We start from the raw sequence: 17,174 nt of genomic DNA on the forward strand, positions 1-17,174 counted from the left end.
TTTGCTTAGCTCGGCTGAACTGCAGGTTGTGTTTATGCCTTCAATGTAGGCAACAAGTAAATTAAATCTGTAGGTAGTAAAAATACATATAATAGTGACAGTTTTTTCAAGTGTTGGCAACACTGGTGTGCACTTACAAAAAAATAATTATCAAAGAAATTCAGCTGTAATTGTTTTTAATGATTTATTGTGTTATAACAGTGTCATAATGTCTCTGCTTTAGCCACGGTTGTGCTGTTTATGTTGTGACGGTATGTTGCAGTCAAAGTGCATTAAAATGTGACAGGAGCGATAAACCTAAAGAAACTGCCTTGGGTTCAGAGGATTAATGTGTGTGAAATCACAGACACATTTTGTTTCCCATTACTGCTTAACAATAAACGCCTCTATGCGTTTAATGTAAGGAGGCAGTAGTAAATGTTCTGTTTGCATTGGAAGAAGCTTCATACATCTCAGACAGAGCAAATAGAAAACAGAGAGGCTGGTATAGATTTGGCAGAATTACACTGAATGACATGTGTGACACGTGTATGAGGGTTTAAATCTTCAAAACAACAACCTTAGTTTATGTTTTGAACATATTTAGGTCAGATGAACAGTTTGTCAGCTCTTGCTGTTAGAGATTTTTTATCTGCATTCACTTTCAAGCATCGTTCTCTTTCTACAATAAGACAGGTTGAGTTTTCCAACTCATCCCTCCTCCTGTCATTTCCCCTAAACTCAGTGCGCAAACATCAATTACACGGCTGCCATCTGATGCAACGTGACAATTTGTCCTGATACATTTGGGCAGCAAGATATTTTTTTTTGTTTTATATCTGCACTTGAGAATGAAGCAGCACCACAGATTTGCCAGACAGCTTTTTCAGAAATCTTTGTGTGACATGAAGCCTAAGAAGCACAGCGAAAATGCATCATCAATATTTTACAGAGTTGCCATCCAACAAATGTGCCTGAGCTGGTCAGAATAAAAAAAGGACTTTTATTTATGGTTGGCTCAAACGATGCGTTATCTAGAGTGGGAGAGTTGGCCACGGTGCAGCTCAATATTGGCGTATTTTTCCATTTCAGCAGGAAGGCACAAAGGGCGTCATACTGTACCAATGGGTGTTCTTTGTTGTCTCACTGTGGCCATGTGATGGTTGGAGTTTGACTGAAATCGCTAATTTTTGCCACAAAATCTGTGAGCGTCACTGCATTACATTAGAGGGAAATTCAGCTCGTGAACACATTCCGATTAAAAATGTAGAACTCCAGCCATTATATGTCAGTTAGCCATTGTTAGAGCAGACAACTGCTGCCTACCAATGACGTCTTTCACTTCACCTGATGCAACAACACTCCGTCAGCACAGCACTACCTTCTCTGTGGCTGCTTCCTGCAGGGAGAGCTCAACATCTGCATGCTGTGTTACACACCGAACATACAGCGGGAAAGGACACAAAGGCCAATGTGCTTAGACAAATTGGTTATTGCAAACTTTAGCAGTGCAAGTATCAGATATTGTACCTCAGAGTCACTTGCGCAGCTGGATTTAGTCATCAAACCACTCACCGTGTGTCATTTCCCACTGTAAACACGATGATTTCACTCCAGGATGCGATTTTTTGGGGTCAGGATGTATTTTTTTTATTTTTTTTTTAAATGTTACAGAGAGGACAATATTGTGTTGGCCATTTGAAGTTTACAGGAATCAAAAGAAAACACTGTTAATAAGGCATAACCTAAGTAACACATAAATTTATTGCATAGCTAAGTTTTTGATTCAAAACTTCACGTGGTCAACTCCTACACTGTATCTGACTACATGCTGCTGTGTGTTAAACTGTGTAGTTTTGGCCACACAGTTGTCTAAAACACCTGAACATTGGACGTCATACTCTTCACATGCTAAAATGTTGGGTGATTTACGCAACGGGCCTGCTACTGGTGTTAAATTTCCTAATATTTAAAGAAAATTAAATTTGCTTTTCTGTTTTTGGAAGGAAAAAAAAAAGACATATCATAACTCGCATTTTCTTGTTTTGTCCTGTCTTGTCTGTCTTGTCTCTGTCTGTCCTCGTCTGTCTTTTGAATGTATTTATGATTTGATAACATTTTTCTATTTCTTATCCTCAATTTGTTCTCTTCACTTTTGTGCTTCTTTTCATTTTGGTTTCTGCTTACGACATCTTAAACCTCATGTTTGAATTTTAAAACCTCCACAACAAACCACCTGAATATGGAAAATTTTAAACTATGATTTTAATTTATGTTATTTGCTTTTTTGAAACAATCACATAATATAATCCAATCAATCAATCAATGGTTAAAATTACTTTTTTAAAGCAACGGGCTACGAGAAATCTCGCAGTCTAAATAACATATCGGGAATGGCTGGGTCATCACTGCGGCTCGCTCCAATCACTAGCCCACCCTTTGAGACCTATGAGGCCCCAGGACCACTGCGCCGCTGCCGCTCCCCCATCCCCTCAATTTTGTAGCAGAAAGGAAATGTGCATGACTGGATAATAAGGGACGCAGTGGATTAGGGATGGACCGATCACATTGAAGCCTCCGTTTGCATTGTACACCGTGCAAATACAATAGCAATAACATAAAAATGAACTTGAATGTAGAAAGAATGACCTCTCGTCTTGTGTATTCACCGGTTTAAGATGCATGCGTCGGGTTTAGCTGATGGAGTTAAATACAGAATTTAGCTTTAAAGATACACTTTAAGTTATTAGAAGAAATGTTAAAAAAATACATAAAAATAAAATAGTATCACGGGTATAAAAAAAAAAACAATAAATGATAAAAACATGTGCACAGTTGAATTTTAAAACTTTAAATGTTTAGATGGACATCAAGTTTTGTGTGTTCTGGATCAATCAAGCTCACAGAGAAACAACCATCAAACGAGATCCTTCAGTTCATTTAGCCAAAGATTTTAAAAAAAAATCCATTCATAGACTAGATTGATGTTAAACAGGTTTCTACTTTCTGTCTTTTGGTGAATATTAATGTATGTACAGCGTAGATATCGTTTTGGTAAATCTCTTTTTAAAAAACAAACAGACTCGGTCTCTGTGAGTCTTGGTATTAAGACTTTGTTTTGTATCCTGTTGTGTGACATCATTGGACACTTTCTGTTGACGGTTCACACAGACAAGCTAAGTGATTTACAAAAGCAAACAAAGAAAAAGCTGAACGAAAAATAAAATAATACAACCATTGTACCATAAAAGCTAACATGCATCACTTTCGTTGCATTGCTGTTAGGATCCCATGTATGCAACTGTTGCCTTACAGTGTGCAGTTAAAGGTCTATTCAGTCATTATTACATCTGTTGCTAGCACATTATTATTATTATTATAGTCATCATCGTTACCATCTTATCTGTAATGATATCAATCTATATTCTAAAACAAAACTGTTTCATTTGATGCCTCGAAAAGCAATGTAGGAATGTTATTAAATATTTTCTTGCCACTTGTGCAGAGTTCCCACCATGATAACTCTGCTGTGAGGACAAAGGTTCAGTTTCACAAGATTGCATCTGGGCATTACAGGGGGCAAGATGAAGGTCGTGTGATCAGCAGAGATAGCCAAGCTTGCATTAGGTTATTAACCGTTTCCAGTAAGCTAGTAAACCGCAAGATAATGATATTTTTGGACAACATCCAGGATTGCTCTTATATGTTTGCGTGCATCCCTCAGTGCTGATTGTTACAACAAATGGCTAAATGGTATCTGGCAGTGGCAGTAAGGTATGTTTTTTATTTTTTGTTGGCATATTTGCCTTTTGAGTGTTTCTTTTGCCCAGTTGAGCACTGACGTATAGGAAGAGACAAGGGGAATGACATGCAGTAAATTTCAGAATTGAACCGGGGAGTAACTGCTCGAAGGCCTTTGCGACTCCCATGTCATCTGTACAGCAAAACGTTTTAATATTAAATAGTTGAGATTGACATGACAAATATCAAAAACCTCATGTTGACTCGCTGTCGTTACACTGTGACTCGTCAAAAGTTTTCACAATATCTATAACGGGATTCAGACGAGTCAAAACGACAGTCTGAGATATCAGGAATTCAGTTTTGATTAGTCAAAATAACAGCTGCAGGCATCTCAAATGTCGTTATTAGGGATGTTAATGAAAGACAGTGAACATGTACGTCAGAGAATGAAATGTAGTTCGGCTGTAGTACCTGGTTGTTCCACCAGGTGGAGCCTCGTACTGTTTAACACTGCAGCAACCAGAGGAGGCCTCACTTGGACTACGGACAGTTCAGTGTTGGTAAACAGAGAGCATTGTGGGAGTTTAGCTCGTAATTTGGCACCACGACAAAGTCTCTTGTGACACTTAATTTCACATTACTGATTAAAGTATTATTGATTGATAATCTTTATTCCGGCAGTTTCAGACCTCAAAACTATAACAGCCTCGTTAGCTACATGCTAACTGTGTTTCATTTGAGAAATAGTTTTTGTCAGATTTAGTTTTCTCATCTTCAGTTTATATTTTCTATCTAATGACAGTAAATGACTGAGTGGACCTTTTGAGGAGATCCTAATGAGCGCAAACATGTAAATGAAATACGTACTTGTACAATTTTTAAAGAAATGTGCAATGTTTTTAGAAAGCAACTCAAAAACGAACTCGAAGGACTGAAGTACAACAAACGTACACAGTCAGATGCAGACAACTGCAATATGATAATAAATGAATTAATACAAATACAAGCACTTTACTAACAATCAATTTAAAAAAATATTTACTAACCTTTAAAGCTTGCTTATAGTCATAAGATATGGATTATATAACAAAAATAGACTAAAGCCATAAGATCACCTCATTAAACACGCCTCTTAAGCTTTTCTAAATATCTGTTTCACTTCACTCTTTATTTTTTTACTAATTCTATTTTTTTCCCACATTTATTTTGTTTTAAATGTTTATCTAAAAATACAAATTAAAACCATCAAATGAATCCGTTGGTTCATCTTTGAAAGAAAAAAAATGACAGTGGTTATAATGTGATATTTCCCTCAATAGTTTAAAATTTAAAATCTCTTTTAGGCAAGTTAGGGCTTTTATTTTTGAAATTGAGGTCACCCTCTTCAGATCGCCATGCTTGTATGTAAATAGATCTTATGTTCAAAGTTGAGCAAAAAAGATTTTAAAAAATAATATCACATTCACATATGCAATAAACATGCAATATTACTTTACTGCTGGAAAACATGCTGTGCACATACATATGTAAATATGCAGATATATTTTTAATCTTTAAAATGCACAGACTTAGCAGGCGGTCGACTTATCGTCTTTGATTTCGCTGTTCTAAGTGTACAAAGCTGTTCTGATGACATGAGCCATTTGTCTGGTTTTATTTCCAGCCGGTGTAGCCCTGTTAGACTTTTTTGATGTTGTGACTGCCAATTTTTTTTTAAATTGTTTCAGTTTTGTAATGGTTTTATATTTTCTTCACTTGTACTGGTAATGTGTGTTTTATTGTGAGGAATGACTTTTCTGTACCATTGATTGTCTACAATGACATTTCTTGAACAAAATACCCCAAAACAACGTTGTATTGAACTGTCTTTAGGATCTTTAAAGAACAAAATAATGTAGTAAGACTGAAATCAAGAGGAAAAACTAAGTGCTAAGTTTTTTTTTGCAGGTGTAAAGGGAGAATATTTCCATACTTGTTTGGAGTCAGGTCCTGATGTTCTGTCATAATCTTCAGCCCTGATCTGCCATTTTGTCTAAAAATCAACGGGCTTCCAACCCCCTTAACTTAGATATGCAGTATTTAGATGAATGCTATGACACCACTTGATTCAGTGGGTTAACTACAACATGGCTTTTGGGAAGCTTGTTTTTTTTTAAAAAAATCAGAAGAAATGACATCAAACAACATTAATCATGGCTTTATGAATGTTTTATTTGTCATGATTGCTATTATTTAAAGTATAGAAATCAAATGAAGCGGAGCCGCTGCTGCCTGCCTACCATGAAGAGTTTGGGTTGTTCTGTTTTGTTTTTTTTAAGTCGATTGGAATCAGGAAAGTTTTCAGATTTTGGAGTTAAAGTAATAAAATTGATAATATTACACTGCCAAGCTTCTACATTCTGCTCTTTATGAAGTGAATTAGTGATGAGTCGCCTTCATGCGTGAATCATAACAGCCTAATTTTACACATCACCCATAATAGTGACAGAAAACCAGACAGAATAGTGACAGAAAAGATCGACAAAAAATAGCATTCTGTCAATATTTTAGACCCTCCCAGAATTTCACAAATGATGTTTTCAGGCGAGCTCATGTCTTGTTAAGAGGAACCAAGCTCCTCCCGGCTCTTCTGTAGTTTGCACACTGACTTGAATCAGTCGGAGTCATAGCGTCTCATTCTAGTTTAGATCCCTCCATACAGTCACTGTAAGCACTAATGCTTGCCTGGCTTCGTCTGACGCAGGTTTTTTGAAGCCCATCGCACATATTTTTCAGACCAAAGTAGTTGTGCTCATACTCAATGTTGCTACATTTCACCATTATGATGTCAAAAAACAAAAAAAAAAACAATGACTGTATCTTAGTGTTGTCTGAAAATATCTGAAACAGCATGCGGAGATTTGTTTCTCTAGTGAATACGAGCATTTTTGATAGCTCCTTGATGTATAATGTCAACCTGAACTTGTACAGTTAAAGGTAGGGAAACTCTGGGATATTTTAAATCGATTTAACCTGTAGAGAGACACATAAGGAGCAGCGGGACGCTGATCGGCCTGGGTTAAATCACAGCTAATCTTAAGCCTAATCTTTGCTCTGCAACTTTTTGCTGGCATCACTTCTCTCAGTGTTCAAAACCCCCCATGAAGCGCACATACAAGCTGTATAATCATAAAATGACTCCACAATGTGGATGTTACAGTTTGCAGATGGTTTTTACTTGTGTGCCATTTTATTTGGAATGTACATGTTGTCGTGTGGTGAATGTCAGCCATCCTTGAATGTTTTCCTTTAATGCTGACTGACAGTGGGTGAGAGCAGTAACACGATCTCACACGCCACTTTAAATTGACAGAAGTACTGTATCTGCTCATACTTGCTTTGTATCGTTACAAATTAATCCGAGGAATGTCATAACTGTGAGTTACTTGTTGAGTCATATCACATTGTTGTGGCCAATGCAAATTACCTAGCACACTCTGAAGCAAACATTGTTTAATGAACAAAACAGGCATTTGTTGTAAGTGCCTCTATGAGGCCCCTCTAGGCTCTGATGTCAATCTAGGATGCAAACTAGCTAGATTTAACTAGCTACACCTTTGAAGCAATGCTTAATAGGTCAGTGGTTATTGTTGAATATGTACAGATCTGTATCTACACATGTGAATACATTAAAGTCATATGAAATTAACATACCTATGTATGATTTGTGAGTGTGGTGCAGGAAGGTTCAGAACAGCTGATTCCATCTGATTGGAAAAGTGTAAAATGTACCGTGCCACTTAGAGGTAGAACTCTGGTTCTATATGCATTAGATCTGTTTGTTTCTTGCACCATTTCCACAGTTTTTTTTATGCATATTATTACTGATTTAGCAGTAGTGACAACATTTAAGAAATTCCTCAGTGTTGTTGCTCCTGTGTTGTTCTCTTGGACCAGAACCGGTCCTACATGGAGTCTCTTATTGAGTATAAATGTACAGTTAATGTAAATATTTCAGAGGTTGCTGCTCTCGTGTCCTGAAGAGGCATGTATAATACATGTGCAGCTTTGAGAGAAAAAAAATGCAGACTGCTGCTGGAAGTACGGTCTTGTATTGTATTTCTGAGATAAAGGAGAGACAATAGTGTCTGATCAGCTCTGAATAGTGCGGTGAGAAGACTGACACCATTGTCTGTCACTAAGACGATGGTTCACTTCAATGGATGCTGTATAATTATCATGTAATTTACCAAACTAATATAATGTTGGGAGCATCAAAGAAAGCAGCTGTCGGTGCTTCTGTTGTAAAAATGCATTGATCAAACAAGTTTACTTTATCACTAAAGTATTCCTGCAACTGGCTGTTTATGCCTAAATCCAGAGTTTTTAGTGTGATGAAGGCAGCTCTCTTTTAACCTGCTAGATCACCATGGCAACTGATGCTGCACCGCTAACCTGTTTCAGAGGAGGTTCTGTTCAGAGTTTGGGATTTAAATCAGCTGTAATAACCAGTTCTTTTCCTGATGATATTCTTTAAGTGAATATTTTAGATCTGCAGCGCTGCTGAACAGAGCTGTCCAGTTACAGCAGGCCAGCTGCACGCTTCATGTTGCCAGGGGGAATACAAATGCATTCAGGTGGTGTTCCTGAAGGTTTTACGCTGCTGGTATTGTAGTATTGTAACATAGCACCAGTTAGAAAATTGATCAGCCTGTTGGTATTTATCACAGAGAATATTCAATAATTACCAATTTCACTTTGATTTCTCTAAAATCTGACACGGGTTCCACTTGTCCTTTAATATGGGACAGTGTCAGAGCTAAATGCACTTATCCTCATTATTAAATGAACGAAGACGAAGAGCTCTAATGTGCAGCTGTCATGTGACAAATCAGCGGCTGCATTGAGAGTGCACTGAGAGGTGAACTAAATCTATAATGCCTGGCAGTTTTTTTTGTTTGTTTTTTTTCTTTTTACTGGCATTCCTGTCTTGCATCATTTGCAGGAACAGCACTTTTTTTTTTACTGTAATACATTTTTGTGCTACTCATAGCTTTCTGTTGCAACAACCTGTTGACTGAACGGGAAATTTTGCACAGAAGAAGAGTTAATTGAACACATTAATGGTGTACGACTGTATCTTGCTACCAGCTTTTCTCAGGAGGAAACAGCAAGTGGACATACAGAAGAAAGGAGTGAACTGAAGACTACGCAGGACAAACTGATACAGCTACAACGATGGATGATGCTTGTATTGTTTGCTGATGTTTGCTGGTGAAGGGTCTCATTTCCCAGCAAATAAATGCATGATGCCATCACATGTGATACAAGAAGTGTTTGGTGTAAATGTAAGTTTTAAAAAACTGTATGGAAACATTTTCTTGAACCTGTGATGGCATCATGTGACCTCCTGAAACTGTCTCATTGTATAATCTTTACCAGCATAATAATCTGTTTTTTAACATGTGGAAGCTTCCATGAATAACACTGAGTATGTTTGTATGTGTCCATCTGTCCAAAGTGTGTTTTTCTCATGAGGCGTGTATATCATTCAAATGAAAATGTCTGCACACACACACGAACACACACACACACGAAACTAACTAACGCCGCAATCCGCTTTGAAATGTTTTGTATATTTCTGCTGTACTGGTTGAGAGTTGGCAGTGTGGAGAGTGTGGCGCTGCTCAGTTGGCTGGCAGCTTGTGTCATTCAGTCTGTTGTTTGTTTCTCTAATAATGTCAGCTACAAGTTCTACTGTCGCCATTTCCTGATTTTTGCTGTTCAAGAATGTGCCAGCCTTGTGTGTGTGTGTGTGCATATCTACATGAGTAGTAGTTGTTTAAACATGTGCACTTCATTCTGACACAGTTAACCTGCAGTTTACAGGTAATGGTGATCCCTGATTACTTTTCCAAAATGTACACAATGTTAGAAACACTATGAAACTGTGCAAATCTATTTAACTCCAATCAGTTTACAGCCAACATTGGTTTATGTCTGCCAACCGATCTAGATGCAAGTTCTTACTCGTAATCTTAAGTTTCATTGTCACTGATTTTTTTCTTTACAAATTCTGTTTATTCCCTGTGAACTTAATGGCTTTCTGTTCTTGTCTTCACAGTGTTAAGTTTCTAGCATTCGCCTTCTCTCTAATGAGGAGTCAGTAACCGGTAAACACAAATTTGCGGCGGGAGCCACGTAAGCGGACAGGTGTGACACGGATGGACAGTTTACAGGAGATCTTTGGGGTGACAAGAGAGACCAGAGGTTAATCATGAATTAAAAAAAAAAAAAAATCACATGGTCTGCTCCTCACGTTGTTACCAAAGCAGCCTCTCGGAACTCCGACCACACTTTTTGACAACTGTCTGACTGACCTTTTTCTTTTTTTTTTTCCTTTTTCTTTTTTCTTTTTCTTCCTGACTGAGCATTGCACTGACACGCTTTTTTTGGGAGAGAAAAGGACTCCTGATTTACACATTCCAGATGACATCTCTCTGACAACGCTATACTCGCCATCTTGTACCATGACCAACTTCAGCGCCGTCTGCAGTGCTGAGCAACTGAGCAACTTCACAGAGTTTCTGAAACAAAACAAACATTTAAAAAAAACAACAAAAAAAAAACTTCTTGTCTTCAACTGGACTGAATGAACAATGTAGCATCTCTGCTAACATATTGTAGCATTTGTTGGCTGGGAAATAACTTGACTTCAATCCATCAACAGCTCAAAGAGAGAGGAACTTATGCATTCAAGGGATTCTTCTAGATGTCATTTTTTCCTCTTGGGTTCCTTTCCAGTAGATAGCGAGTACATGAGAGACAAAGGATTGGTCTTAACTCATTATAGAAATACTTGACATTCCAAACAAAAAAAAAAAAAGAAAAAGAAAGAAAAAAAGAGATGCACAAACATATGAGATCGATCACAATTGCACAGTGTTACAACACCCATGCTATATTTCCTCGTTCAATTTTAGCACTTGTATAGTACGTTTGCCACTGAACCTATGTCTTCCATTCACTTCTATCAGACTGAAACACTGCCCTCCTCACAAGATAATCAAAAACAGCACTAACTCTGAACAAACGAAGCACAGCAATGTAGCATCAGCTCAAACAAGTCGCGTTCGGCGTCACCCGAAATGGTCGGTGGAGACAAAAAAAAAAAGAAAAAAGAAGACGTCTCTTTATCTCTCATGTACTGCTGCGGGCTTGACCCGAAAAATTTCCGTGTGGGATACCAAAGGTCCTGTAGCATGCACTTGCTGAATGACCTTCTGTAGTGTATTGTAGATTAGGAGAAATATTCCACTGAGGGCGAGGTTTGTACTCGCCCTTGTACTGCCCATTGTCTTTAAGTCATTCCTCGAAAAGAACTTTTTAACTGCCACTAACATCCCATCCCTATATGCACATTTAAATATTTTTTTCCCCATGTCTGACTGGCACAGCGCTCAGTCATGAGGAGCAAAAAGACTGACTCAAGGAGGCAAAACAAGCCCTAGAACCTCGTCGCTCGAGGGATATCGACCTGCCTAAATAATCATTAAAAAAAAAAAAAAAACAACCCCACCCCAACTACAAGGACTGTTGTTAGTTCACTGCCCATTACCTGGAAATTGTCTTATTTCAAAAGGGACCAATCACACAAGTATTATCCTTCCCTGTAACACAAAAGGCCGACACTGCCAGTAAGGCACAAGACTCCCCAGATGCATACTGCCCCCATCTCTCTCTTGTCCCGCTTGCTGCCAACGACTGCTTCACCGGCAAGTCGACGTCAAGACAAAGATGGCCCGTCACGGGGAGCCCACAGGGGGTGTAAACGAGAAGAAAAGGACCAAGAGTAGGAGTAAAACGTGGAAGTGTACAAAGAGAACAAATCTATATTTTGATAAACAAATCTACAACATTCTCCATGACTTTGGAGGAGGAAGTTTCTGAGCAGGAAAAAAAAGGTCGAGTATGACTGAAAGGACTTTTGAAAAGAAAAAAAAAAAAAAAAGATGCAAGCGTAAAAAGAATATTTGGCATCATGAAATGGAGTCAAAGTCCGAGAAAAGGATGGAATATTCCGTCACGACGGGATGTGGCGAAGCTGCTCGCCCCGAGAGCACTGGGAATTTTTCTTTTGTTTTTCTTTTTTTTTCCAAAAGACAATGAGCAATGAGAGACTCTCGCCTATAAAGACACGGGGATGACAAAGGATGGACGCTGAGATAAACAAATGAAGAAAAAAAAAAAAAAGATAATGCATTTTTGTAACTTTGTTTACCAGCATGACTACTTTGCATGACTGTCTTTTCTGCAAGCCCTTAGTTGAAGACAAGGGTGCTAGAGATACAAAAAAGTATATATAAAATGAATTAAAAAAATGTTATATGCAATTAATGTTTTAAAAAAGATTATAATGAAAGAGAAGAGCTATATTTTGTTTTGAAAAGTTAAAAAAAATGTGAATATTGAAACATGTATGTTTGCAAAGTACACCCTGAACTATGTTTCGTTCGATGAAATCTCTCTGCTACTACTGCCCTTCCATCCCTCATTTCCAGTGTTTTTGACCTCCGCCATGGTCGTTTTTAATTTCATAAGCAGTATGTTTTATAACTCTTGAATCCACAGCGATCGTTCAAGACTTTGCCTATAGCATCTGCGCAAAGGATGTTTGTTGTTAAGTCCACGTTTTCCTCCTTGAAATCATTTGCACAACTTCCGTAGCAGCAGCAGCAGCAGCAGCAGCAGCAGCCGTTCGAATCCAACAGCTCTCCATACCACAACTTGACAGCTTGATTAGCACTCATAGTTTCGCTTTTTTTCTTTGGCAATAATACAAGAGTTGTCACATGATTGTAGCAGGTCAAACGGAGAACCTCGAGTCCCTTCGAGCGTCTTCAAAGCCTCAGTGTTTTTAAAAGAGATTCATTAAAAGGCCTTGGATGATCCCATGGCAGGATTTTGAAGGCAGTTCTGTTCCACTACTAAGTGTCCAATAAAACTAGGAGAGGTATTATAAACAGTCAAGAGAGATTTCAGGTTTGCATGGAACCAACTGCCATTCCAAAGTCTGTATGTGGTTTTAAGGACTCAGGTGTGTCGATGGTGTGCGTGGATGTAGGTGTTTTTTGCTATTTTCTTTCTAACATAATAAATTCTAGTATATAGACGATACGATAATGTGAACACCTCACAGTGACGTGTAAAAAACGCATGCATTATGACTTGATAATCTCTCGATGGGGGGGAACAGAGTCTTGACATATCCCCTTTAGCCTCCTGTCATTGTTCGTCATGAATCCAGTCCTGATAACTTTAAACACTGTGCCGTGTCGTAGAGCAGAAACGTCTTCCTCCGAGAGGCAACCGAAAGCTACTCGCACTCGCAGTGTCAGCACGAGTGCGTAGAGGTGGCTCGTCTTCGTTTGTTTAGGCTTTTTTTTGTTTGTTTTTTTGAAGATGGTCAGGTCTTTGCATCTGTCGTTTACCCTCATCCAGCCGGCTAGTTGGCAGCTCATTCACAGCACACGACACAAGTCACGTGAGCACCAATCAAAGAGACCCAGAGCTTCCACAATGATGTCAGAACAGGGAGACAGAGAGGATGAGGAAGTACCAGTGTCCACCAAGGGGAGGGAGATAATAACGTAGTAATAAAAAGCGAAAAGAATGGAGCGCTCTCCGATCCTTGGCCTCGGTGTTCCAAGTGAGTTTCAGGCCCCGCTGGTCCGGGGCTCAGCTCAGGCAGCTGAATGGTCCTCCGTCCATTCCTCGTACATTGCAGTTGGAGGCTCGGCAGGCGTGACGTAGACCGATTCTGTTGAGTCTACGCTGGTTTTACAGGGTCTAGAACTTTTGTCTATTCGCAAAAACGGTCCATGGGATTTTGTTTTTTAGTCCCGTATCTTTTTTAGAAAACCCAACAATTTCAGTTCCCATTTTGGAAAGGCATTAAGCTACCGCGGCTTCTGATGGTCAAAGATGTTTATGAATATTTCAGAGGTTCTAGCGATGGTGTGCACACTTGCAAAAACTTTGTGCTTCACCCGGCTGTCTTGTGTTTTTATGGCCAAGTAGTGTCTTTTCTTTTTTCTTTCTTTCTTTTACTTTTCACTGTTGCGTTCGCTTCATTCTCTACATTGTGACTGCTCTGCCAATGCCAGGCTGAAAAAAAAAAAGAGAAAAAAAAGATGTCTTTCCTTTTTTTCCAATGCATAATACTGCCATTTGATTTAGACACGTTGAACAGAATGAGTTACAATGTCGAGAGTGCTAAGTCTGTTTTATTTTCTCGAGTCTGCAATCTGTTATAAAATGTTACAAACGATTTCATGTACTAACACTCACACAACCAAAAGAACAAAAAAATGCTTTACATGATAAGTAGGTGCCACTAACGAGTACTATGTGCAGGGACGCTGTTGTCCTCTGCAGGTGTTTGGACGGTGTCATGTGGTCCTTGGATGACACATCCTCAATGGCATCCTGTTTATTTTCTTTATATGCCTGTTTCTGTTCAATATGTTTTATTATTTTCTTTTAAAACAAAAAGAAAAAAAAAAAAATTGAGGACACTGTATGCAATCCGCACCACGAATGCCACTGATGGACACTTAACTGTATTCTCCCTGAGACACAGATGTTCTGTCATCAGTTCAGATGATTGCAACCACATGTGTAGTGGCTTTATGGCTTTCCATAGAGTGACCGAGCAATCACACTAATCTAAAAGAAAAAATAATACTTTATTTTACAAATTAATGAGACCAGAGTTGTTTTAGAGGAAATGTTATCATGCTGAATAGATTTTTACTAATATACTAATACATTATTTTAATCAGAAATAACATGATAAGCGACACATAAAAGTCACACCTATATACATACATGTAATATTACTTAATGACATCATGCATCCACGTAAGCATCCCAAAGATAAAAAGCCCTACGTTCATTTTACATGCTATCAAATCGTATAAAACAGACTTAAGTACTAGTCCATTGTACTGCGGTCTTAGTAGGAGAGTGAATGGGGAGAGGAGGTGGTCACTGGAGTATCTGGTTGTGACTTATGCCGGATTTTATTTTTGAAATGTTGGAACACAAAGAACAAACTCATCAAGAACTGTATAAAGTATATTTCAATGGAATGTTCATGATCTATCTTTTTATATTTTGAAGAAAAAATAGAAACATATCAATAAAGTGTCATAATTGAACATATTTCTACTATTGAGACTTAAAAATGTATGAATGTCAATGCGATCTAATGTGAAACTAATCTCCATAGCAGCTTGAATGAATAACTGATTAACAGTCATGAGATGCTTTTTCAGAGACATTAAAAATTGCTTAAAATCATTCAAATCAACTTAAAAATAAATGAAAAAGTAACATCAACCGTGTGTCAGTTTGTTTCAGGTGTCTAATTTCTGATGTGCTCCTGCGCAGACTGACTGAATATGACATTCTGTACCGACTGTCACCGTTAGCTCCGTTCATCGGCCCGTCAGCTGCAGGATCCCACAGCGCAGCGCTGACTGACATAATCTGACTTGAAGCGAGGACACAATGAAAATCCAAGAATCTGAAGGATGACACATAAAAGTTGGGACTGAAAAGGACCCGGTGTATTTCCATGCCAGCGTTACACAAGAACTTCCTTTTTAATCCAGTAGCTACAATAAATAACTTGTCACATGCTGGTAATCTATAAGTTACTGTGTCATGATATTTGAGACTGATAAGTGCTGCTTTCCCTCCTCGATATCACATAACTGTAACGACTAATATCCGAGACATCCGACACCAACATGTCACCAGGAATTGTAATGTTTTGTAAGTGACACAGAGTATTTATGTTCTTGGACCCAATATCACAGATTAAAAGTTGCACAGGGATGACAAAATTAAAGAAAACTTCCTTTTTTAAAATTGTATGGCTAAATTATTAACTCGAATGTGTGTCAGGTTGAAAAGTCTTTACTGTAAAATAATATCAATAATAATTTTACACACTTTGAAATACACAAAAATATGACTAAAATCACAAAAATAGGCTGTAAATGTGCATGTCTAATGTAAAACAACATTAAAAACATGTAACTTTGAATACTCTTAAAAATGACTTTTTATTATTAGAAATATTTCCTTTTTATTTAATAAATGAAACTTTTGAATTCCAATTTAATGCTGTAAATCTGTTTCTAATATCTGACACAATTAGTGGAAACTATCAGAATAAAGCCGTTTTTACATTTTACATTAATTTGTCTTCTAAATGAGAATCAGCTTTAATGGCCAATTACGTACAGAACATACAAGGAATTTGGTGAATGTTGGTGTCGCCCTAGGAATGAGCAAGGAGAATAATAGAAATAGGAAAATAAAAAATAAAAAAAGAAAGTAAAATAACTACAGACAGAAAAAAATAAAACAAATAATAATAAAAAAATAAGATAAATGTTTACAAGAATGTACACATCTGAGCAGAATATATATATGCATATACAGTGGTGCAAAACAGCAGTGCAAATAACCATACATATAGTCTGCAGTGTTATGGCTGAGAATGGCTCAGTAGAGTTATGGCAGTGGGATAAAAGCTGTTTTAATGTCTGGTGGGAATGGAAGATATGTTGTAAAATGATAGACATTTTCACAACAATAACGTTGAATGAATGTGTTTTAATCAGGGTGTAGCACCTGACAACATTAGCAACCTGTCAACATACAGTTTATGTCTAGTCATAAATATCATAGGCGATCTGATGTGATGTATTTATTATATATGTAATTATGCTTACTTGAAAGTAAAAAAACAGCAACAATACATCACATTATTTCATCAAATATTAAGGCTTAAAAAAAGAAATTTTCATGATGAAAAATGTGTGTATTTTATGGGATGGTTATTTATTGATGTTTGTTATTTGGCAGTATTGTTTGCTGCTGGAATATGGCAATCTTACTCATTAGTTCAAATCAATGCAAGCAAAGATATAAGAAAATCTGAATTAGTGAATAAACTAATTAATAAATTAATCCGATTGAGCCAGTTAAAGCTACTAACAGCAAAAGTGGAACAAAATCCCCACATAGTCTCTCAGTGAAATGTTTACATCGATAACGAAGGCACGGAAGCTTGTGCTGGGACCTCATGCTAAGAAGCAGCAACGTGGTCTGACAAGTCATCTATTTCCTACTCACGGTTGCCCGCTGTTTCAAACTGTGCTGGAGGAATTGCGGTCGTGTGGAAATGGTGCAGAAATGGCAGCAGTGTGTGCAGCCATCTCATGGGAGTCACAAGATGTAATGATTGCTCTGCATAGCTGCATGAAAGCCGAAGAGTTTAAAGCTGCTTCACACGACCAGAAGCTTCTCTGCCACATTATTCCCTCATCCAAAATTATGATGCACAAAAGCTAAGAGTAAACTTTAATCAGGCAGAATTTTATAGCTGATTACTT

The 17,174-nt window shown here is 37.7% G+C and overlaps 1 protein-coding gene across 2 annotated transcripts in view; it reads left to right on the forward strand.

Moving 5' to 3' along the window:
• Positions 1-15,105, forward strand: part of LOC103358372 (potassium voltage-gated channel subfamily C member 1-like) — a 52,765-nt gene extending 37,660 nt beyond the window's left edge. The window contains exon 5 of one of the 2 annotated variants that reach the window (XM_008283306.1): positions 2,329-15,105. In XM_008283306.1, the coding sequence (XP_008281528.1) occupies positions 2,329-2,483 (155 nt within the window). In that variant the 3' untranslated portion in view covers positions 2,484-15,105. The remainder of the gene's footprint in view (positions 1-2,328) is intronic. The other variant, XM_008283305.1, reaches the window with a different exon arrangement.
• The last annotated feature ends 2,069 nt before the right edge of the window (positions 15,106-17,174 follow it).

This window comes from Stegastes partitus, unplaced genomic scaffold (assembly GCF_000690725.1).
Source record: "Stegastes partitus isolate 25-593 unplaced genomic scaffold, Stegastes_partitus-1.0.2 Scaffold306, whole genome shotgun sequence".
Classification (NCBI taxonomy): Eukaryota; Metazoa; Chordata; class Actinopteri; family Pomacentridae; genus Stegastes; species Stegastes partitus.